Below are 24,377 nucleotides of genomic sequence, written 5' to 3' on the forward strand. Positions count from 1 at the left end.
AGCGTGCTTGTGGGCGATGCTGCGGTTAGGGGGCTCTTTGTTTCGTGCTGGTGGCGGCGAGACTTCGCCTTGTTGGCTGACGACAGGTACGTCTCGAATCCGGTAAAAATGCACGGCACCGCGTCTTGGTTTAGCGTAGGTTTCTTTGGGACGTGGAGCAGAACAGGTCCCTTGTGCTCGGTTCGATATTCTGTTGAATCTCTGTCGTCCGGAAAATGGTTGGCCCAAACTCCGTCCGAGCTGAGGAGGTCGCGCTGCAAGCGCGGGATATCTCGGCTCCTTGCAGCTAGACGTTTGCAATTAGCGATAAAGTGCTTCTTCACGTCGTTGCCTGGCCGACAGTATGGGACGCAGGAGACGCGGCTCTTGCCAAATTTCAAGTGCTAAAGGGCAAAATCTCAACGATAATTAATCGCATCGGAGCCTTGAAGCATTGCTGTAAGTTCGTGCAAAGCCGCCAGGCGGCTTTGGTTCGTGATTGAAAGTTTGAAGTTGGCATCAGACTTCGGATTGAAGTGGATTGGACTTCGGTGGCCCTTATGTGGCACATGACATTGAAAATTGCCGATCGTAAATAGAATGGGATATAGTTTTGTACGTGACGATGCTTCACCTATTAAAAAAAAAAGATGTAACTACGCAAATGATTTTTTTTATTTGCTTACAGCAACTACGTATACAAAACAAATAAATGATGGACTCAATTTCCAGTTTCGGTTTTACCTTCAAGCGTGTGACAGGACATCACGACGACGGACAAGTTTTCACCGGCAGCTGAAAACTTGTTTGATGATAATATAAGAAGAACTGCTCGCCTTGGTTGGTACCGCATGTCACGATGATGTTACTGTGCGCATGAAGTTTCATATGTGAAGGGAGTAATCAAATGGAGGATGAATACATTTTTAAAATGTGTTGCGCCAGATATTCTTTTTTTTTTTTTTAATCCGAAAACATTAACTATCCCATGGAGCCAGCCGACGTCATCAGTTTGAAGCGCGCCAAACGGCACCTTAAATCCTTTCTCCAGGTGGAGCCAGCTCCCAGCTATGAAACCACGCGCAAAGCCCCGATCCCAAAGGAGCGGAGTAAAGCTGATGCATTTAGTCTTCGGTCCCATTGGCTGGCGCGCGTCGACGAGGCTCCCATTGGCCGCTGCGCGCGTCAGTTCCAACGACCGCCGCCCCATGGCGCTGCGTGTCCGTGCCGCGAGCGCGGAAACACAGCGCTCGCGGCACGGATGCTTTCGCATTCACAACTGGTAAGAAGTGCTTAGTTGTACCTCGAGCCCTTTTTTTAAACATTTTATGGATTTTACTGGGTTCCTATATTATCCGATTTTGAAACTGGGTACAGAACATACAGAAGGAGCGCATCAAGTTCCAACTACCAACGCTAGGAGGCGATGGGGCAAATCAAGCAGCGCCAACTTCGACACGTCAAACATTATTCATCGACCTACGCGACCTACGCGCGTGCGTTTATTCATATTACGTAGCTCTAGATCGTGAGCACGTCGACATCGTCTATGCACTGTCGTGGGTGACACTTGAAGGGCTCCTTGTGGGCGAGGTAAAAAATTTAAACGGTACAAAACAAAAACATGATATTTAATAAATACAAAACTTGAAAGTATAAACCAGCGAGGACGTGGACAAGAACCGGACGTCCTCGTCCTCGCTTGTTTTGTTTCTATGAACCAACAGGCTCGTTTTTCATTGATATTTAATATATTTGTGAAGCAGACCGCGTCTTCTTGTGATGTGACTCCCTAAACAAGTAATGAAAACAATAAGTGAACCATTTTGTTTTAGTTACTGAGCCAAATAAACGCCCAGCAAGCTCGGTTTATTGTGACTCTTTTCATCGAATGTTCGCTGGCAAGCTCGTAGTCAAAACGGTACCACGTTACGGTCACTGCCTTTATGAATATCAAATAAAATGAGAGATATTCGCTTATTTTGTTGCGCCTTCTTTTTTCCGGGACGCTTTTTCTTTTGAAAGTTAACATTTTTATTCCCGTATTACCTAGCGTATATTTAGTGGTTCCAGGCCTGATTCTCCGGGATTCGAAATATTAAAGTGAAGCCTCGTTCGCGGAAGGGTTGCCTTAAAAACAGACGGTGTGCCGGCTTTTGTTGTAAACCTAGTTGGACTGCACATTACGAAACATAGGTGCGCTGGCGAAATTATTAGTAGCACAAGGTTTTCACGCGACGACCTTTGTTTTATAAATGTTCGGGAGCTCCATTTCATCGGCTGAGGTCACTGTGGCCGAAGGTGAAAATAAATAAATAAATGCATCGCAATAGGCGAGTGTATTTGTCGCTTGTTACATGCACGTGGGCCCGTTGTAATGTTTTGCAAACAGGAACTAATTTCACTGGACCCGCCAGAGGAACACAAAAAGTCCACGAGACCTTGTCTGTATTTGCGAGGAGACTGGGGTATACAGGTGCAAAACTATATACTTAGTACTTGCATCGCTTGCGAGGATTTCCCGCAAAGAATTTTAGGGCTCTACCACTGTCACGAGCGGCTCAACGCAAAGTCAAACCGGCGACAGCTCAAAAGGACGGAAACGAAGCGTACACTGTTTTCCGAGTTCCGCGGGCACAATTCCGTTCTGGTCGTGTGAACAAAGACGGCGAGACAGACGTTATGTTGTAACACACTATGACACGTATAGTTGAGGTACGCCTGCGCGAAACATTTTTTAACACCGTGCCCCGAAAGCATCCACACCCACATTCAGCAAACTGTGAACACAAAGAAAAGAAAACGCCTGTGTTCCGAGTCCCCGAAGTGCTGTGTTCGATTGCTCTTAAAGACCGTGCAACCGCGAGGGTAAACTTTAGAAGCTGTGCCCTTCTCCAAACTTTTCGTATTGCGTCTCTGCCAAGCCGAAAACAGCGTGTCAAGGTGCACATATCAGTGTCTCCACCAGCTTCCCACGAAATAATCTAGGGCTGACTCCTGCCGGTCTCACCTTCAATCCACACAATCAAAATATGTCGCTCATGGTTAGAGGTGTGCATCTGGCAGAGTACGCCGTCTTCGGAATCCTGATGGGTGCCAACCTGGCCGTCGGCTTTTACTTCGCCCTGAATCGTCGCAGCCGTCGCATGAACACCGACGAAGCGTTCCTGGGAAGTCGTACCTTAGGAATTGTCCCGTTGTCCTTATCCATCTTGGCCACGCAAGTGTCAGCCATCGGCGTCGTCGGGTTCACGGCTCACTTCTACACGTACGGTCTGCACTTGGTATGGTCCCTGGTACCCCTGCTGTTCCTGGTGCCAGTCATCTCGAGGATCGTGGTTCCAGTCTTCTACAACTTGAAGATCACTTCTGTGTTTGAGGTGAGAACCTTGTCGCGGAAAGCGTAAACAATGGGTTATATAAATGGAGTATAGTCGGCACAATTAGATTAACTTCCGAATTGCCACAGCCCTTTCACGTACAGCCTCTTCTTAAAAAAAAAAAAAAAAAAAAAAGAAATGGTAAATGACATAACCCGAGGCATTGACTCGCACCTGCGGCTGTACGCTAACGACTCCATTTTATGCCGGGAAATCACATCAGACTAAGACATATTAGTACTTCAAAGCGATTCAGATAAAATTTGCTTGTGGTGTTCACGATGCAGAATGACTGAATGTCTCAAAGTGTTGTCATGTTAAGGTCCACAACAAAACGTAATTATTATCAGTCAGTGTACACTATACACGGAAAAATTTTAAACGTTGAAAGATAGGTTAAATATCTTGGAGTACATTTTTCTTATGATTTCAGTTGTTTAGCACACGTAATTTATGTAACAAGAAAACCTAGTGGAACCTTGGGCTGTCTAGAGAGAAACTTCTCGAGGGCCCCGCCTTTTTTTAAGAAAGACACCATTTTTTCGCTTGCGGAAAACCTATCCTCGAATATGCTTGTGTTGCATGGTATCCACCCCAACAGTTCCTGATAGAAAAAATTAAAAGAATCCAAAGCCGTGCAGCTAGATTTGTTACAAATAACCATAATATTCAAAATAATGTCTCAAAAAAAGAAAAAAAGATGTGCAATGAAAAGCACTTGCTGATAGGCGTAAGCATTTTCGCCTAAAATATATCTAAAAAACTGAAAAATCGCAATATCGGTTAAAATTGTTTTATGTGTCGCGCAGAGTAGATCAGGAACTAAAAGGTCTCGAGTACCACATCAAATTCTGATTTGTCTTTGACTTTTTCCCCCACGAACAATAAAGGAAGGGAACAGTTTGGCGAGTGAAAATCTGTCCTTAAAAAGATACAGATGCTTCTCTTTTTTCTTTTTTTTTCACAACTTCAGCGAGTTAGATAGTATGCCCTTTGCTACACCTTATCTACTGCTTCTCTGTAAAACCCTCGTGCAATTTATGAGCTGGGTTTATTTTGTTATTTTTGAACGTGAATTATATGTGTGCCTCCCTACTGTAATGACCTTTGGGCGCTGTAGGTATAATAAAAATAATAATACAAAAAGTTGGGCATGATGCTTAGTAGAACAAGGAACGAACCTTTTGGCCGGGTCTCCGTGGTGCAGTGCGGAAATTAATTACCTGGCATGTGGGAGTGGGGAAACATAATCCCTTTCAGGTCGCGAACGAAGGAGCGGTGTTTACACGCAAGGTCACAAGGGGATTGAAAGCTTATTCATAGGTTTGGTTTTGCATTCTTTTTTATCTCAAGACATAAAGACCAACCTACTAAAGACAAAACGATTTTAAAGCGTTTTCTGGAAACGAAATGGCACGTGAGTTATATCTAATTAATCACGATACCACGTGAATCAAATGGATTGTTGGACCTTTGAAGGGTCCGCATACATCGCTTTTTAGCGTATCGAGTTAAGATCTAGTGCACATAAGGGTCCGAAGACTCTGCATTTCGTGTATCCTCATTGCTTGTCACGCGTTTAGAATGTAAGCATTTTTGGGCGCACAAAACGCAACCAAACCCAGTTTTAAGTCCAGCCAGTCCAGTGCTGTGAACGTACCGCGTGACTATGCATCGCTGCGCTCCTTCTGAACATCACGTGACACTCGCAGGGCGATGGATTTGTACCGATCGCTCGTTGCGTCTGCTGCGCGTGGTAGTGATTGGTTGTTCGTCAGAAATCTCTTGTGTTTATGTATTTCAAATATTTTTTCTTTATAATTTCAGTATCTTCGTTTGCGATTTGGCAACAAAATGGGAATCATTGCGTGCCTCATCAACTTTGTCATTAGTGTAAGTACCTCAACATGTATTGGGTTTGGAGTTAATTTGCTCCAGGCTATGGACGTCCGCAGTTCTAGATCAGTTACCTAAGTGAAGCATTGACGTTCGGATTTCGGAAAAATATAAATATTAAAAAAAATCCCCTATAACTCGTTTTTTTTTTTGTCATTTCATATGCCAGTCGAATAACAGAACTCAAACCTATATTGATGAAAAAGCGAGTTTTATTGTCGTTCTGTTATGCTGTAGAGACCGCTCACAAGCCGAACGGTCATACACGAAAAGGATCACTCCATCTATCGTACTGTCTTTAAATTATTTACTAGAACAAGGCCAAGGAAAAAGGGAGGGGGATTATGTTGTCGATCAAGGTGGTAAACATGCTGGGACACCTTTTTGGAGAAGTGATTTTGTTTTGTTCTTCTACAGATGGTGCTAGGAGCAGTGAGTACTTTTGTTGCCGGAGTGGCCATCTCAACAGGTAAGTATACTGTCACATTCTTCCAAGTGTGGGCGCTAAAATAAAAGTATTTTTAGAAATTATTAAATATAAAAAAAAGAACGGGTGGATAGTAGCATTTCAGTCGTTTTAGTATAGTACGGTCTATGAAAAGTTTACATCCGAGATTTCAAAAAGTGTGAAAATTCCTTAGCCATCTATTAAATTTTCTTAATATATTGGCGTATATTTGGGTAATCAATCAACTACTATAATAAATCTACATATATTTAAATGTTTTTTTCAATAATTTATAATTTTAATGCTTCACATTTGACCAAAAAGTCACAGAAATTTAATTCTTGTGGCATCAGGTATAGCAGAAATAGGATCATCACGACTACCCTCCGAATAATTTCTAGGGTTCATTCCTTAGATCTACTGAAAGAAGTAAGCGCAACGCGCCTGCCCTATTTGTCCGTTTTATTGTGTAAAATATCCCGTTAAATTAATCTCACTAAGGCCGCCAATCGACAAATTGGCAAATTTGTCGAGCGGTGGTCACGTCACGAAGGAAAGAAGAATAAAAGTGGCAGTATATTTACGCTGATACGTCTTGGGCACTGTATAGAAATAATTGACCCCCCCCCCCCCCTTTTCAAAAAAAAAAAAAAATGACCAGCTTTTTTTTTTTTTTATTTAGCATTTTTAGATTCTATTAGAGTAGCCACGTGACCCCCATTAGCGTTCCTGGCTATAAGTGTATAAAATTTGTACGACTCTTAAGCTATTATTCGAGCTAAAAAGCATGCTCAACATTAAAACGTATATTCCAGTGAGAAAGTTCCGAACTCCCTTAAAACCACGTGCCCGGAGAGATTAAGAACATTTCTCACATTATGCCTCTAACATTTTTCGACGAATGCTTCTATTATACTAGCTGGTTACATCTATCAAATGCCGGTGGGCTTGCTATGCTCTGTTCACCCCTAAGCTAACAGTGCGGTGGGAGCTATGGGCTCGCCGGGCCAATCAATCGCCTCCCTTTAACCACCTGACCCCACCCTATGCACGGGGGTAGGGGTGGGAGCGTGGCCACGTGGTGAAAATAAGTCATGACTGGTCCTACCAGCACATAGCCTCCCCAGCAATATAGCTTGCGAACAAAAAATAGTGTTGAGAGGCAAAATTGGAATCCGGAACTTTTTCACTGCCGCTGCAACTTGTATCCAAAAACATTTCTCAAAAACAAACAAACAAATAAAAACATTTAGCACGACATAAAAACATTACAATTCGTGCACATTAGATAACAGATACACCAAAATAAAGCGATTTGTGGTGTAACCGCTTCTGTATTTCTTGTTAAAAATAAAACGGTCGTTTTACTTCCCAGAGCTTGGTGTTCAGTAAGTGCCCCCTAGTCTCCTGTTCTCCGGCACGCATAAAAAGAAAACAAAAAGAAAACAGAGTTCTTATGATTTTGCGCGCTCGTCATCTGAAACGCTCATGCACGCTGCTGCGTCGTCGCCAGTCACTAACGAACGCGTCAACCCGTTCTAGCTTTCCACTTTCCATCGTTCTGGAGTATCCTTGCTACCGGCACTGCCTGCACAATCTATACGGCTTTCGTAAGTCACCTCTACGGTTTTGCTTCCATCGTAAATATTTTTCTAAAGAATTGGTAATTTTTTTTTCCACTGTGTCCGAAGGTCTTTACAAAACAAGCAAATAACAAGAGATAATTTGTTGCTTTTCAGGGAGGCTTCCGCGGAGTCATCTGGACAGACACGATGCAAGCTATCCTCATTCTCGTTTGTCCTCTAACCGTTGTCATCAAGATCATCTACGACTCCTCCTATGGTCCTGATGCGAATCTTCGTCGACCTATAGACGACGTCGATATCCAGCCGTACTTTCTCGAGTAAGTTCAGACTGTGGTACCTGGAACGTCCGTCTCCGAATGGCGTGTTTACCGCGACCTCATTTTTGGTACCCCGAGCCCCGTCCGATGATCTTAAAGGCCTCATGCTGTCGCCTGCCGCGACCCTGGCGAAGCCACATCAGCGGAGGTGATGTGGCCCCGCAAGTATGCGTGGACTGCCAAGCTCCGCAGCTTGGCAGTTCACGCAAGCTTCAGCAGCCAGGAGTGGGACGCCGTGACGACTGCGAAACTCTTGTTCGTTCGTACTCTTTGCCGGAAGATCTACGACCAACCACCAGGGCCGCGACATTCGACAGCGTGACAGGCTGGCTTCTGTGACGACATTCTTTGCCACTTGGGGACCTCTTTCGATGCATCGACACACCAGTCGGAGACGCGTTCCAGCTGCAAAAGTTCAGACAGAGAGCAGCTTTGACAGACAGGTTGGCTGCATGACATTGATGGGGACTGCAGGGCCAGCCTTGATCTGACCAAGGAGGAAAACGCCTGGGCTTGCATCTTTGGCTCCATCGCTCCCAGCATGTACCGTATGGGCGTGGGGCAGATGATTGTGCAGCGGTACGCAGCAGCCAAGTCTCTCCAGGAGGCCCAAAGGTATACCAAAGCCCGTCGCACTAGTCTTTATTAAACCATTCAAGCGCTCTATTTATACTTTTTGACTGTGCTGTTGGCGCAGAGACTGATTGCTGCAGTCCTTACCCCGGTGGAAGAAAACAGAGGTGTCGGAACAAGACGAGTAAAGGGGTCGATGTTTCATTCGGGCTACGCGCATCTCCCGGCGGGGATCTGTCGGGTTGGGGCTGGGCGTTTAGGTGCGGTCGCGCATCTCGCGGACACGGAAACGTTTGGGCAAATAACAACGGTTCCTCGAGCTCCTGTCACGCTGCGCCATCTCACGGGCTTTGTCAAAAATGAAAGCGAATTTTCGACACACTTAATCCGTGGCGCGAGTCGGCGCCGTTGAGACACCTCTCTCTTCTTTTCTACCGTGGTCCAACTACTATCGGGGTGCTGCGCACTACACGACCAAAAATTGTGACGAGACTCGTGGCACTACATCAGGGTCGCACTGCTGTGGCAACACCACCTAAAATAATGAAATCCCATGTACTAGTATATTGACGCCATAACAGTGGGATCCAGCGTAGACTACAGATTGGAAGCTGCGTGAGCTGTCGGCTGGGTCTCATGTCCAGTCAGTCAGTGCGTCGATAAGCGCTCGGTGTCGGGCTCTGGCTCATTGCTCAATGGCTGACTTTGCTTTATCCGAGTATGATGACATCACGTAGGGGTAGGGGAGGGTGTTCACAGGATTTCAGGAATCTAGTTGTTGGCTGTGTACCGACAAATGCACGACGGTTCCCGTGAGTCGTGACAGGTGCCCCTCAGAAACTTCGTTACGACAGTGTGAATAAAGAATCCAAATGATAAAATTTAGGTCTCTGGGATTAGCAATGAAATCCCTGGCGATCTGGCGGCTAGGTTGGTGTCGAACCGACTACCGCATTTTCTTTCCAGCCTTAACTGTTTGCTCATAGTCGAATAGTGAACGCGTCTAGACTTTCCTGATAAATCCACGTTTTGCAAATATAAAGCTGCAGGTAAATGAATTTGGTTATCCGGGCCAAAATAAATACAGCCCTGATGTATAATGCCGTATTTTGTTGTGCTGTACTTCGATACTTTTATTGCTGTTTTTGGAGGAACAAGTGAATTTTCCTTACATTACTTTTTCCCCTTTAACAGCAACTAGACAGTAACAAGTAACCCTTTAATCGCTGGAGTAGATATCTCTCTCCTCCCTTTGATTATGCTCAAGGACCCAGCACGTGTACTACGTGACATAGTTAACGCAAACATAACATCTGCATTTTTTTTAACCCAAACTTATATCTGGAGCAAAATGCAATTTCTTTTAATTCCTCGAAAACAACAACAAAAAGCAGCCACCGATTATTTATTTACGTTAAATCTGTGGCAACGTCTACTCCATAAAAAAAGATAAAATATATATATATATATATATATATATTTTTTTTATAAAGCAGGTATTTTAATAAAGAAAGATGACAACCCGGCCAATATATGCCCGTGAACCACACCCAAAAAATCTGGAGCGTCTATATTTTCCGCGAACGATTTGGGAGATCCGATAGTGAATTTTAGTATTGCCTAAACTGGGCAGCAAACGCAAGCAATGCGCGTTTGCGTTAGCGTTCCGTGTTCCACACTGCGCATGGCGACAACGCGCATGCGCAGCTTGGGGGTACGCTATGCTGACGTAAACGTGGAGGGCTTGCGTGTGCTCCTACACGCAATACTAAAACCCGAATGGTTGCAATCTGCAGAGGGAGCTCGAGGAATGACGATGTCGACAACGCGATTAGACCTAAAAAATTGAAGCTCAGTCTTCGATGCGGCACAGAGCATAACGAAAAGGTCGTGCTCAGCCAACCCCTCCAGAAATCATCGAGGCCCGCAAACGGACCTCTTCTCCCTCCATGGAACGTCTTCACAGTCGGATAGCGCCAAGCTCAGCAATTGGACCCGAGCCCGACGACCGAACATCCTTCGACGCGTTGATTGGACACGAGGACCAGCCGAACGCTGACGTAGCACTCGTATCCAATCTGCGTCTTCGCTCGATCTGACCGTGATGACGTCAAAATTCTAGTGCGCGCAGGTTTTGATTACTGTTGTAATTAAGGTAGTGCCGCAGTACGGACTGTTTTAATAAGTTCTAAGCACACTTTCAACCTCGACATTTGCCAAGCTTGCGATGTACATTGCAGCCATTGCTCCAAACTTCCAGACGCTTAAAAAAACAAAACAAAAAGAAGCGCACTTCATTGTTTTTTTTTCTCACTTTCCTTTTTTCTTTTCTACAGCACGGTGTATTTGGGCAGCACTCTGTTCTTCGTGTCCTTCGCGCTCCTGAGCGTGGTGGGCATGTCGCTCATCTACTGGTACAGAGACTGCGACCCCTTCCTTCTTGGTGCCATAAGCAGAGTCGACCAGGTAACCCTCGCTCGTGAGCTAAAGCCGCAGCCAAGCTGTTCACACATCACACCAAAGACAGTCCGCAGACATGGCCGAAACATACGTATATGAACGAAGCAAACACGCCTCGAAAAGGCTCGTGTCGTGTCAGCACATAATTGTGTCATACATGTGCGCAGGGACACCGCGTCTTTTGTGGTAAGCTGAGTGACTGCGGTTTCAGGAACGAGATACCATTATCCTGCAATCGCTGATATGGACGAGCGAAGGCTGGTTCGGACGTTGGCGTTTCATCGGCACCGACTGCCTGTCGATTTCTTGCGTTCTAATCTATTACGACCTGTTGCCGTGGATCTCGGTTCCGACATCGACCGTCCCGAATTGTACGCCGTCAAAACGGTCGGTCGCACGCAGAGGCAAATGCCTGAACCAGTCTCTCAACTCACTTTAGCCGTAGCATCAGGAAATCTTTCGAGCGTGAGCATTTGAAGTTTCTTTATTACCTGTGGTTTCTTGCGCTTTTATAGTCTTTTCCGCGAAAGTTTGAAACTACTGAACACCTAACCATCAGTTGCTTTTTTTTTTTTTTCTCGCGGTCTTTAAAATATGGAAGGCTGTAACTATTGTAGTGAAACGTGCCCACACGGTTCATGTTCCTACTTAGGTGACAACTTTTGCTCTTTGAAATTAAGCCTCGAGTAAAATATAAAAAGAAAAATGCCGATATTATATTCGCGTTTATTGCTTCTCACGGTCTGTATAACCTTCCCCACAACACACGCCGAATACCCCCCAGTTACGATCCGCGGTAAAAATGCTCTACCATTAGGGAGTTGCAGTAGATCGTTTTTTCTCCTCCGCTACGGTATCCCCGAAGAAAACGCCGCAGCTGCGCATGCGCGCCGTCAGCCTTGTCTGCATAGTTCAAGGTCTTGTGGCGGATTAGGGAGCGCTATCCGGGTGCTTAGCGGGCTGCGGGAACGGTCTACTACAGTTCCCTAATGACAACACGCTACGATGCTTTCCTCCTCGGAAATTCGCTAACGCAGTGTACCCTGGGGCAGTGACCGTGTGCGGTTCCTTATGATTCTGTACAGTTTTAATTGTTTTTTTCTCAAACATTTGTAGTAAGTCACGAGTAGTAGTTTTTTCACTTGTTCGGGCTTCCCACTTTTGTATAGCCCCCCCCCCCCCCCCCCCCCACACACACACACACACGTATCATAGACAAACAACAACAAAACCCATAAAAACGAGCGGGTTCCGCGAATTATAAAAAGTGAATTAACCATCACTCAAATGTTTTTTTTTTTTTTTTTAAGATTGCTATTTCAAAATGATTCTAAACCGTAGTAATTCAAAAGCAAACGAAAAATTTTTAGTTCATAATTCAACTCATCAGGATAGAAGGCTCCTTGAGAAATGCATGTCTATTGAAGCCTCTAGTGTTGTCGCTACTTTATTTCTGTTAAAATAACAAACAACAGTGCACCTCATTTTTCTTTGTGAATGTGTTCCGACCCCGCGGACATGGAGGGGGAGACCGCAACTCCGACGGGGGGCCAGTTGTGTTTATACCTCTGGCAAGGAGGGGTGCTCAGACAGGAGAGGAGGGCGATCGTTCGCTGAGCGTCTGCTGCCGCGGGGCCTCGACCACCCCCGCGGGCTCTGGCCGTTGGCCGGGAAGACACTCAGCTTCCAGGCACCGATGGAAGACGTTCGCGTCGGAAACCTTTCTATGTACTCTTTGTCATTGTTTTAACTTTATCTAACCGTAATAAAGTCTTTGTTTTATTCGTACTTTAAAAACGTTGACTTCTTGGACCATCAAGTTAACATTTCGGACGTCCTTAATAAGATTATTTGCTAAAACATTAATGTCGTAATCCCCTTTATCATCTCCCAGTACGTGGCCGCTTTAAAATAATGTTTTCGAAAAAGGCTGTTGGGGGTGTGTGCTCGGAAATCGTTTTTCTACACGACTTTCGTGTAGCGAAGGTTTTCTTCGATTTCTCATTCCCTATAGTCACATTTTGTTCTTCGTGCGTGTTTTGCACATTTCCTAGTCCTCTTTTATTGGTGGATATAAGCATTGGTATGCGAATGACAGCATCGCAGGTTCAGAATGACTCAACGAATTCGACCTTCTTGCAGCTGGTTCCATACTACGTTGGAACGAGGCTTTCGGGCTTCCCTGGCTTTTCCGGACTCTTTCTGACTGGCGTCGTTAGCGCTACCCTCAGGTAAATATGCGCACTCAAGGCCCGTTCACACTCTTGCAACCGAGTACGACCGAGAGAGACCAGACCGGTTTTTAAGCCTCTTGCGATCTCTTAGGACCAGCTCCGCTGCCGCGCATCTGGTCCTAAGAAGTCGCAAAAGGCTTAAAAACCGGTCTGGTCTCTCCAGGTCGTACACGGTTGCAGGAGTGTGAACGGCGCTTTAGGCTGTGGCGTTATTGTTACAGAAGATGGTGTTGTTCGTAGGAACTGGGGCGAAAGGTGCATGCATTGCCACACCAATGCCCCGAAAAACTGAGGGAGAGGAGGACACGAGAGCACGCCGGGACGTCAGAACGCCGAGCTCTGATTGGAGAGATTTGTGGGTAGACGCCAAGCTAGCTGCCTTTGTCCCCACTGCACTTGTCGAACGTGTTAGAACGCGGAACGCCGGCGTCCCTATAACGTATTTGGACGTCCGGTGTTTGGTTTTCGCATTCGAACGCGTTCGACGGGTGTAGAGAAAACAAAGATAGCCTTTGTCCGGCACCTGTAGATGGTCCGCCTCGGGTAAACTTTCAACCTAGGAAAATTGGGTAGTCAGCAAAGATACTATATTGTATGTTGCGACATTTTAGAAGTGAAGTCGAGGAAGTACTTGTGGTGACTTGCCCATTTTTTCGACGCCACACGCCATGACGCAAGTCAGACTCCTGAACCGAGGAGCCTACTGCGCATCTGGGACTCTCCGATGCAGTGGCGTAGCCCGGGGGGGGGGGGGGGGGGGGGGGGGGAGGGAGGGTTATGGGACTTTGGCCTTCCACGAAATCCAGCCGACTATAATATGCCCATGTATTTTGACCCCCCCCCCCCCTCCCCTCTCCCCAAAAAAATTCCTGGCTACGCCACCGCTCGGATGGTGTTGGATATCGCTCCTCGGTTCAGTAGTCTGACACATGCGTGGCGTCGTAGAAACAGGCAAGTCACGACAGGATCCATCGGTGAATGAATGAATGAATCAATCAATTAAGCAACGAATCAATCAGTCAGTCGGTCAATGAATGAATGAATGAATGAATCAACCATCAATGAATCAAACAATAAATGAATGAATGAATGAATCAATCAATTACTCATCAAACATATCAGGCGCACCGGTTCTCAGTTTCCGATGGAACTGCGTGACGTTGCGCCGACAAAGAATGACTTAAACTCCAAATGATTCGGTTCGTCTTTGCGAGTACCTCACCTGAAGAGATCGTGTTAAGTATTATAGTGGCAATCACACTGCCTGTATTTCCTCATGAACTTATGCAGCACGGTCTCTTCAGCCATCAACTCGTTGGCAGCCACTTTTTACATCGACGTTTTGTTGCCATACCTGTCATTCAGCGAGGACCAAGCCAACATTGTCACCAAGGCACTAGGTAAGCAGCAATGACATGAACCAAGCATAAACAGCAGAGGTAAAACGACAGCATTGTTCTGGTGGAACTACTGAAATGGCTTTGTATTAAAGTTAGGCAAAGAAAAAGAAAGGCAAAAGAGAAAATTAAAAGAAGATCCAATGGTGGATCTTTAAGCCGGGATCACGCTGGTCTTACATCAAACTAAAGACAGTCTGCAAACATGAGTCAACGCAATATCCGTTGCTCGAATTCCGCGTGCCAAGTTTCCTCCTTTAACTCATTGCCATGCGGCATTCGAAGCACGGATCTCGCGGTGGCTCGCGTTCAAATTTATATGCAGACTGCCTTTTGTATGATGTATAAGCCGTTTGATCGCGACCTTAGAAAATGCGTTGGCATGACAATTGGGAAACGCTCGATACGTCCCCTCTTGGGAAACGCTAACGCTGACCCCTTCACTTTTCTGTTTTGGCTTTCTCTTTCGCTTTCTCTAATTTTTGCTGCCTCTTTTTGGCCTCGTGACGGCGTCAGTGTTAGCGTTTCCCAAAGGGGAACGTGTGTGGCTTTTCCCAAGGGTCACGCTAACGCATTCCCTAAAAATACACCAATTAACCTTCTTTTAATTTTTTTTTTCGGCCTCTGTCGCAAGCAGACTCGCGTCGGCTTGCCGCATCTTGCGCCGCATTTCGGCCTGCCAAGCTAGGCGCCGCTTCCGCTCCTTTGTTTCGTTCGCCCGCCTCGCACGCTTAGCAGCGGCATCCCTGCCAGACGCTGCTGCAAGTTCAGACTTGCCCCAGCATCCGCGCGCGCTCGTTGGCTCCCGCCCCGTGACGTCGACTCCCTCTCGACTCCCGCGTCACGCGCCCATTGACTTCCTCCTTCTGCATCGTCGCCTCCCTCTCGCCTTTGTCCTTCACTACTCTCCTCTCTACGCGGCACGCTTCCCTTTGCCGTTTTGTCCGCACACGGACGCCTTCAGCTCTTCATTGTCATGTAAATACAAATGCTAACGCATTAATATAAAAAAAAAAACACACACATACAAAACGAAAACAGCAATATACGAAGGGGAAAGTAACGCAGGTGAACAGGCGTCCAGTGGCACCATGGAGTCCCCTCTAGTCGCGTTCAGGCCGCTACTACATCATACCAAGAAGACTATCTTCAAGAACTGTCTGAGGCATATGTTCCTTCCTTGTATGAAGGTCACATTGGTCATACAAAAGGCAGTCTGCAGATATGTCCGAAGCATACAAATAGAGCAAACATGCTTATAGAACGTGCTTCAGGTGTGTCCGCAGAAAACTGTGTAATCGTGCCTGCAGCGAACTCCGTGCCCTTTGTCTGATATATGGGGGGCAATGTTACTGGAGAGACACTTTTCGGAGGCTGGGCAGTGTGTACCACGTGACCATTAGCATCATTATCATCGTTTTGGTTTGTTGATTTTCTTCTGATTTTGGGTCCTCTAGCGCCATCCGTTGGAAGTGAGCATGACTGTCTTCCGAAACTTGGCAGTTCAATTAATGGCGTGAACCGCCTCCTTATCAGCGGTGCATTTTCTTGTTTCAGTTTAGTAAATTGTGTTTCTTGGTTTGATTTTCCAAATTTAGAAGAAAGCACTTGTTTCTTTTGTTTGGATTCGTTTTGATAGCGAGATCGTGAAAAAAATCGTCAAATTTTTAGTTGCTGTTGGCTATCAGCCGAAGGATAGATCGCCGTAAGCACCGGCAAGTACCTGCCTGTACCCTGTGATGAGTACGTTCGATTTACCTGCACCAGCCTGCGCTGGTGCAAGAAGGTGTAGCGCGGTGGGTTTACCAATTCTGGGTATGTTCCACCTCTTGGAGCCCGCTGCATTCACTGAAGCACGGTGCACGATCGCTCGACCCTTTTCTCGTGACTGAAGTGAGCGATGACATAGATGACAGCAACAAACCACCAAACCTTTTCCATCTGAATTGCCTGCGGATTTGGAAAGTCGCCACGGTGCGTTGGCTGACTCGTTTGAACCTTTCCCGAACCTTGGAGACTCGGGCAACGGTGCTTGCGATGTTCAGAAGACCGCGTCGTAAATTGCCGGCAGGTGCCCTTGTGCACCTGCCGGCACTATGAAGGTGAACACCTTACCTGGTTTCTTGTCTGTTTTACAGCTCCCTAAAGCTCAAATGGTACGTGGCTTGGTGTCTAAACTTTGCGTTCTAGCTTTCTTCTAGAACAAAGCTTGTTCCAAAACTTGCAGGAGCGTCAAAAACAAGAAGAGGGCTGTTCACCTTCATATCGCTCACGGGTGTACAGGTCATCCCATAATCACTATCACTAGTCGCAGTACCGCGGGTCTCCATGGCTGTTGCCTTTCTGCGGCGCCGCGGCTCTACTGAGCTAAATAAAGATTGTTTTTAATATTGCGAAGATATGATCCACTTTATTCTCGAGTATCTGCCGCGGCGTCGTGTTAAGTGGATGTATACCCTCGGTGCCGATCCTTACGATTGCTATAGCCTTTTTACATACGAAGTCTTACATATATCTAAATGAAAACTGTAGCATTGCAGCCGAGAGTGAGAGTTGGTTTTGCAACGGGACATGGTTCAAATTCTTGCTGTTGTTTATATACAGGCGTATATTCATGTAACCTCAAGCGCAGGAGATTAGCTTTTTTTTTTTTTTTTTTTTTACACTGGACTGTTGTCATTAGAAATATTATTTCAACAACTAAAAAAAAAAAAAAAAACGCGACAATTGGTCACGGGAATAAACTACCGAGTTTCGGAAAATAGTGCTGCTTTACTGCAACAAAGAGCGCTAGAGCAAAAAAAGAAATCAAATGACAGCGGACAATTTAAAACGATGATGATGGTCACGTGGTACAGATTGCCCAGTCTCCGAAAAGTGCCTCTCGGTTTACTGCGACTTTATAATTGCAGTGGATTAACGTATTTTTGGAGACAGCGAGCTGTTCCAATTGAGAAATTAATTTGGTTTCGTCGTCTATGCATTGTTCGCTGGGTACCTCGACGTACAGTGCTCCTCTCCACGAGATGGTCCGTTCTTGGCACTTTTCGTGCTATTCTTGCGCTTTCCGGTCGAACTACGTAGTAAAGTTTTGACTCCCCAATCACGACCCAGGCCGGGGAGGAGAAGACATTTCAGCTGCTGCGTTTTCCAATTTAGTTTTGAAAAGCCGGCATTTGGGTAACCAAATTGCACGGTTAAGTTTGAGGTACACTGTACGCTTCTTTGGTTAATAATTCCTGCAGCCAGTGTGAGCTCTCACAACGTCAATTTCGCGAATGAAGATTCTCGGAAGTTAGGGTCCTCATCTCTTGGACGGTCTAACATGACTTATCTCTGACGGCAGAAAGAATATTAATGGAGACATTGAGTATCGAATAAAAATAGTATATTTCCTGCAAGTTTGTCAAGGAATTAGCAAACACTATCTACAGAAAAAAAAAAAAAGACTTTACAGTAGATGGTTTTAATATATGGTCCGCACTTCTTTTCAGCATTTGGGTTTGGAGCATCCATGACACTCCTTGCGATCATCGTTCCTTACCTGGACTCGGCAGTAAGGGTAAGTAAGCCCTTTATTCATAATAGTTGCAATCAGAGGGGCAAGGCCCATGCTTGCGAAACATATATGTGACAGTCTCAGTTGCCAGGATGATAAAATGGAATGAGCAGGACAGGGAATTACACAGCGAAAAGATCGTAGCTTGTATAGCCCTATATGTATATTATATGTAATCACTTCGAGACGTTTGTAACACGACAAAAAGCACAAGAGTGAGTGAGTGGAAACATGTCTTTACACTGTGAGGAGAGGATTGGCTGGCTTGGCCGAGTTATCATGAGACCAGTGTGTATGGGGGTACTGTAAAAAATATTAGCTTTGATTCGGAATTTCATTAAACTATGTCCGAGTTCGGTCAGCTACTGCAGGAAAATAGTTGACGTATTTTATGCAAACCGCCTATCATATGGCTTCGACGAGTTGGATTAAAATGACTTGCCGTCGCGGGATGCGTGTTGTGAAACCTCTGTAAGAAAGGAACGATGCTTGCATTATGTTCATTGGACGTTTTTGGCAGCTGTTTACCATCCTCCAAAGCAGCGCTGCGGGCCCCTTTGTCGGACTTTATATCCTGGCGCTGGCGTTTCCATGGGCCAACAGTAAGGTGAGTAGTGGCGCGCTCTGCTTCAAATAGTCCGATTTATAGAAAGGGTATAATACAATACTATCGAATACAATACAATACGATAAATTTAATGCTTAATCAAATTCAAGGGGAGGCCGGGCAAAAAAAGCTTTAAATAAGCTTTTTTTTCCCGGCCTCCCCTTCAGCAACAACTTGGCGGGTCCCGGCCCCCTACAGTGGCACTCAATCAGCAGCTTTTGCGCGTGCACCACTGTACAATGTGAGAACGATAACAATATCCCGGTAATAAAAATGTTACAGGGCGCGGTGACTTCAACGATTCTGGTCTTGGCGCTGCAACTCTGGGCCTTGACCGGAAAATTCAGCAACGGCCCGAGGCCGCCGAAGATGGCCGTCACACTGGACAGCTGCCCGGCGAATTTCACTTTGGCGGACGGCAACGCCACTCTGGCTTGGACGACGGACGACCAAAGGTGGTTCAGATAGGATCTTTAGACATTTAAAGAATGAGAAAAACATGAAGGTTCTTCGGTTGTCCCTCCTCCAGGGCGAGCTTCCCCCCTTCGATAACGCCCCGGCGTCTCACGAGCCTCGAGCATGCACGAGCCGCCAAAGAATGGCGGAAGGCAACAAGGGCGTGCTGGAGGTTGGGCATCAGAAAGAGACACACTGACGTCCTTATCCCACCAGTCGTAGAGTTGTTTGATTTGGCATCTATGTTAGCAAGTGACCGCAATAGCGCGTCGAAAAGCTTAATCAGCTTGTGTTTATGATTTCCTGCGCAATGCAATGGTGCGTGGCCTTTTTTCTCATTAAAAATGTTAGGAAACATTGCGACACAACCTTTTTTCTGAAGTATATCTCGGAACAACAACGTAGCACGATGTTTGGTCACATTTTTAATGAGAAGGAGGCTATGGCACGATTGTAATTTTGGGGTTTCTAGAATGTTCAGGGCGATTACGTTGAGTTTGCGCCATAAAAGAAATATATAATTTCAAATTCAACTTTAGTGCCATATTAAATGTCTTATGTTCGTTAGATTATAATGTATCAAATGCCGCACCTTCTACTGCGCGCTACTTAGACTTAGAAAAACATCTTGTTATTCAACGGTATTTATGTTTCATTTCAATCTATTTTTTCAAGACTGCATCGTCGATTTGTGCTTGCCTTCGATTGGCTAGAAGGGTTCAACGACTGCTTCGTGAAAGCAAAGTAAAAGCTCAGGTTCTCAAGCACAGATGATGATGAATGAATGCAAGAACAAATTGTCTTTCACCTGGAAGGAAGCGGAACTCGCGCTCTCTAGGTGACTTCTGGCCGCTGAAAAACTCCGCCTGGTCCGGGATTCCGGGGTCTTGCGGGATCGAATTCTGAACGAGGCGGAGTTATAGACTGGAGTGGTTGGGAGTTACCCGTCGATCCGCGCTGCTCAGAACGTTGTTGGGGTATTATTGTTCACTGTATAAATTGCAGACTGCCGTCCTTTGCAGGGGCGAAAATGTTTTTCCGCTCTATATGCTGTCCGCCTACTGGGGAGGATTCTTCAGCATGGTTGTGACCGTTGTTGTCGGACTTTTAATAAGCGTGATGACTGGTAAGCCCCTCGGTACCTTCTGAACAGTAGATGGTGAAAAGACTCCGTTGTCAAACAGGCATTCGCCACACATGCACACGCATATACACAGTAGGCGAGAGAGAGGGGTTATAGAAACGTAGCCCTGATTACAAGATCCAGGGGGAAGGATGTAAGCAGGAATGGAATAAGATCAGCAAGGCAGGATTAGATAAGCTAATGAGTACGGGCTATCATGACACAATTACGATACACTTAGCGTGCAACATCAACGCCCTGTTTGTCTCACGATAAAATTCTAAGAACGCACAAAAAACATTGTTTCTTACTTTGTATTTATATGACTCTATAGCTTGATAAAATAGCTTAATAAATCCTAAAGCCTGGGTCACACTACTCATACATCATGCTAGAGTCACTAAATCAGCTGCGCTTACAGAGTATCGGCACCCTGTTCCCTGACGTTGTTGTGGCCGCCTCCATTTTGGTGTTTGTGCAGAGCAGACGCAACTGCCGATCGTCATGATTCAAAACTGCGACTACCTCTACATTAGATTCGGTGTTCGGAAGCTCATGTGATATTGCTTTGCTCTGTCGGGAACTGTTTAAACATTTGTGCAGGATGGAAAAGCGTTTCTTGTGATTTCAGATAGACCTTCAGATAACTGGCAACCACGATTTTAAGACACAATATGGGCAAGTGTCGTTACTCTGAGGTGTAGTTTATTTTGTGGCGCTACATCATACCAAAGCCAGTCTGCAAACACAAATCACCGCAATATCAGTGGTTCGAATGCCGCGTGCCGAGTTTTCTTCGTATAGTTATTATAATGTACGCTAGAGGTTCAACAGGAGCTAGTGTCTATGCGACTTCCGTGACGCAGATTGAAGCAGACAGCAACCAGTCTACTTTTGCGGTGCTCCTGTGCATTCCTATTGGAAAACGCGCGAGCGTTTTGTTTGAAGGGTTAAAAGGCGCGAACTGAAACAGGACGGAAAAATACCCACGTACGGCACGGACAAGCGCCAACTTCCAACTGATTTAATGTAACACCAATCATCGTCAAACGGTCGATTCCCATCACATTTCAAGCAACAAGATAAAGGTTCCTACCACTCATCACACGCAGCCATCAAGAAACACAACTTATTTGTTCAGCAGATGAAGGGATGGCATACCTACACATTTGGCTGTCGCGTTTTGTATACAGACAGCTTCAATTACTTCCCTTTCCATTTTCTCATTCCCTCTCTTAAGAAGCCTTGCGCGCTCTAACAGTGGTTCACACCTATATCGTTTGCAGTGCTCCGCAAGTTGCCCACCCGAATTATTGCGTATGACAAGCTTGTGTTCCCGCGCTCTTTCACTAAAACATCGGTCGGTCTGACCAATGTAAACTTAGCCGCAACTAAAAGGAATCTCATATACCAGCTTTGTGACGCATTCGGTGTATCTTGTTACATGTTTTTTGAGCATCTATTTTTATGCAAATGTGTGTAATAAGTCGGTGTTTTTGTTTTACCGATATAAAAGTGGCACTGCCGATGTTTTTCTGCATTTATAGGCTTGACGGATACAGTGCAAAACATGCAAATACATTATGGAAAGAAGCAAGCGAAACGGCATCATAGGAAGTGAAGGCTCAGAATAGTAGACATATGTAAAAATTGTCGCGTAGTTGTTAGGGATTTTTAGTCGCATATCCTTGAGAATACTGGTGTACTGTTAACGGTGCCTATATTTCTATCAAGGCATCTGAATACACCATGTCAGGGGCAAACTAGAAATAAGCACAGGATGATTAATTAGATTTCAGGTGCCTATTTTGTTTATCATCGATGCGTTGGAGTAAGATGTCGCTTGCATTAACTGCAACTCTTTGGGTAAATACCAATATATATATATATATATATAAAAACTTTTATATAAAGACTAACACTTGATTTCAGTCGGTAAATCTGGTGGAACTTTGCAAAATGTTAATCTATTCCTGTGCAGTTCGATCGACGAAGTCGCAGCAAACGGGACTAGTCAATTGATTTAATTCAATTTAGATACAGAACTAATAGAAAAATCTAATATTGTAGGTGGAGGACAACAAGCGGGCAGGCACATCGGTTTTACCAGCGATGTCTTCATTTGGTTCTGGAAGAGACTGAAGCTCCTTCCTGATTCCGATGCAGTAAGTATAGCGTAGATTACGACATACGAGCTGAAGTAATAAAATTACCAGTTAATCCATTACCGTTTTTTTTTCTTCCATAACTTTCTAGACTCTATAGTAGGTTTCTGTTGGAGGAATCGGAAGATTAATTTGTTAAGGCAATAGAATTATTAAGATGGCACTTTACCTCCACAAACCAGCTCCCTTAAAGCCAGAATTTGAAGAATGAGACAATTCATTACTCTCCAAAGAAATAAATGGCTTGTGCAAAAAAGACAAAGAAATAAGAGATGAGGAATTAAGCATCGACAATTATAATGAGAGCTCGGGGTAACACGTGTTGCGCTCACTGGCATAATGCAAGCAAAAAAAGAAAAAGAGATTATTATCCATTATAATTGCATGTCTAGTTCAATCATTACTCGGAACAGTAACACTCACTTTGAAAAGAAAATAGTAATCCAGGATTATGGCCAAATAATTTTGTGATCGAGAGGGATACAGTTCTAACAGATTACATTTGTATAACATTTAGAAAACTCTGTTGTCACGTTGCCTTTGTACCGTATTGGTCTCCTCATTTATTGAACGTAGCTACACTCTTAAAAAAGCCCATGCGTCTTCTTTCCCGCATAACACTCGGAGAGCCAATCACCGCAACTTAAGGAAGCAGCTCAGCGAGTGACGATGCCGAAACATATGTTTAAACCAAAAAACGCAGTCTGAGTTGTGACATTAAGCAATGCAAGCGTGACGTTTTTCATTGCTTAATGTCTCAACTCAGACTGCGTTTTTTGGTCTAAACATATGTTTCGGCATTGTCATTCGCTGAGCTGCCTCCGTAAGTAGCGGTGATTGGCGCTTCGAGGGTTGTGCGTGAAAGTAGACACACAGACTTTTTTTAGAGTGTACAATAAATGTTTATAATTTAACTGGGTATATACTATTACATGGATTCCGCAAAATCTGGGCTCACTTTTTTTTTAACTTTATGCTAGAAAGTTTTAACCCGAAAATACAGTCTGCGCATAATTTTTTTTTTCTCAGCGTTGCCCCTGCGGGCGCATTTTATTTCCGGACAAAAGGTTTTTGTTAATTTCTTGTGTTTTGTTTTTGTAAATGAGTGTTATTGGAATTCTGTGTTCGTTCGAGGCAAGAATGAACACAACGCCATTTTGTTCAGAATATTAGTTTTCTCTTGAAGAGGTTTTGCCAGCGAAAACCCGTCGTGGTCTTTTCATTCTAACATGCTTGTTCCTGGCTAAGCGTTGAAGTCACTGTGCCAATCAGTTCTAGAGTCAATGACAGCAGTCACTGACTCTAGTCAATGACTGTGAGAAATTCTATCTTTCTGACCTATTTTTTGACCCAGGTAACGCCACATTCTCCCATTTCACTGTCGACGTGAGATGGGAGAAAATTCTACCAAGATAATTTCACGGTAATTCTAAAGTGCCTTTATTTCCAGTTGAACAGGGAAGGCATAAAAAAGATGCAAAATGTAGTATTTTTTCGTTTAAATGCGGTACACTTGCCTAGATAAAAACTCATCAGGAGGCAAAGTGCTGGAGCCTCTGGCATTTGCCAAATGTCCAACACGCGCTCCAGAAATTTGTTTACTTTGGACAAATGATAAACCTTAAAAAATAATTTAATTACACTGATGAAGACTGCCACGTGGCGTGGCAGTGCCTGGGGAACCCAAAAGGGTAAATGACTCTGCAATATAATCTTAACACTCACTGCCAGTACGCGCATGGTAACAAGGGTGGGAACAGACATTTACAAATCCCTAGTCAACCGGCAGAAAGGGCAGATTCAAAACACAAGAGACACAAATTATTGCATTGTGTTCGCAGTTTCATATTCCAGCTATGTAACATTGTAACATTTTGCTGATCTATATTTTCCCCGATTTTATTTTTAAAATCCGCTATCCTGTAGTTGAGCAACGTGTACTCTTGGTTCTTACAGAATTCAAACTCGGAGGAAGGCAAGACCGGGACAGTACAACTCAACGACATCATAGACATCAGCTCTAACTGGTAGACACCCTCAGACGAAATTGTCATCTGAGCAGATCTGGACGAATCCCGATGACAGTCACATTGTAATCCTAAGGGACGGGTAATGGCAACAACATTTGCTGTGGATGCTGAGTTTCAATGAACCCTGCGGTAGAAATCATCGCTCGTTATCAAGTTAAAGGTTCAGT

General features: G+C 44.9%; 1 protein-coding gene across 1 annotated transcript; it reads left to right on the top strand.

The window, feature by feature from the left end:
- Positions 1–3,011: 3,011 nt before the first annotated feature.
- On the top strand, positions 3,012–24,211 carry LOC8027913 (sodium-coupled monocarboxylate transporter 2). Its single transcript, XM_040208227.3, has 15 exons — positions 3,012–3,359; positions 5,187–5,252; positions 5,673–5,724; positions 7,246–7,313; positions 7,443–7,606; positions 8,081–8,221; positions 10,516–10,645; positions 12,782–12,870; positions 14,164–14,273; positions 17,765–17,832; positions 18,350–18,436; positions 18,719–18,891; positions 19,915–20,018; positions 22,086–22,180; positions 24,137–24,211. Exons 1-15 carry the CDS (start codon positions 3,012–3,014, stop codon positions 24,209–24,211), a joined length of 1,770 nt encoding a protein of 589 aa, XP_040064161.2.
- The last annotated feature ends 166 nt before the right edge of the window (positions 24,212–24,377 follow it).

The sequence above is a fragment of the Ixodes scapularis genome, unplaced genomic scaffold (genome assembly GCF_016920785.2).
Source record: "Ixodes scapularis isolate PalLabHiFi unplaced genomic scaffold, ASM1692078v2 PGA_scaffold5__190_contigs__length_132052651, whole genome shotgun sequence".
NCBI classification, from domain to species: Eukaryota; Metazoa; Arthropoda; class Arachnida; order Ixodida; family Ixodidae; genus Ixodes; species Ixodes scapularis.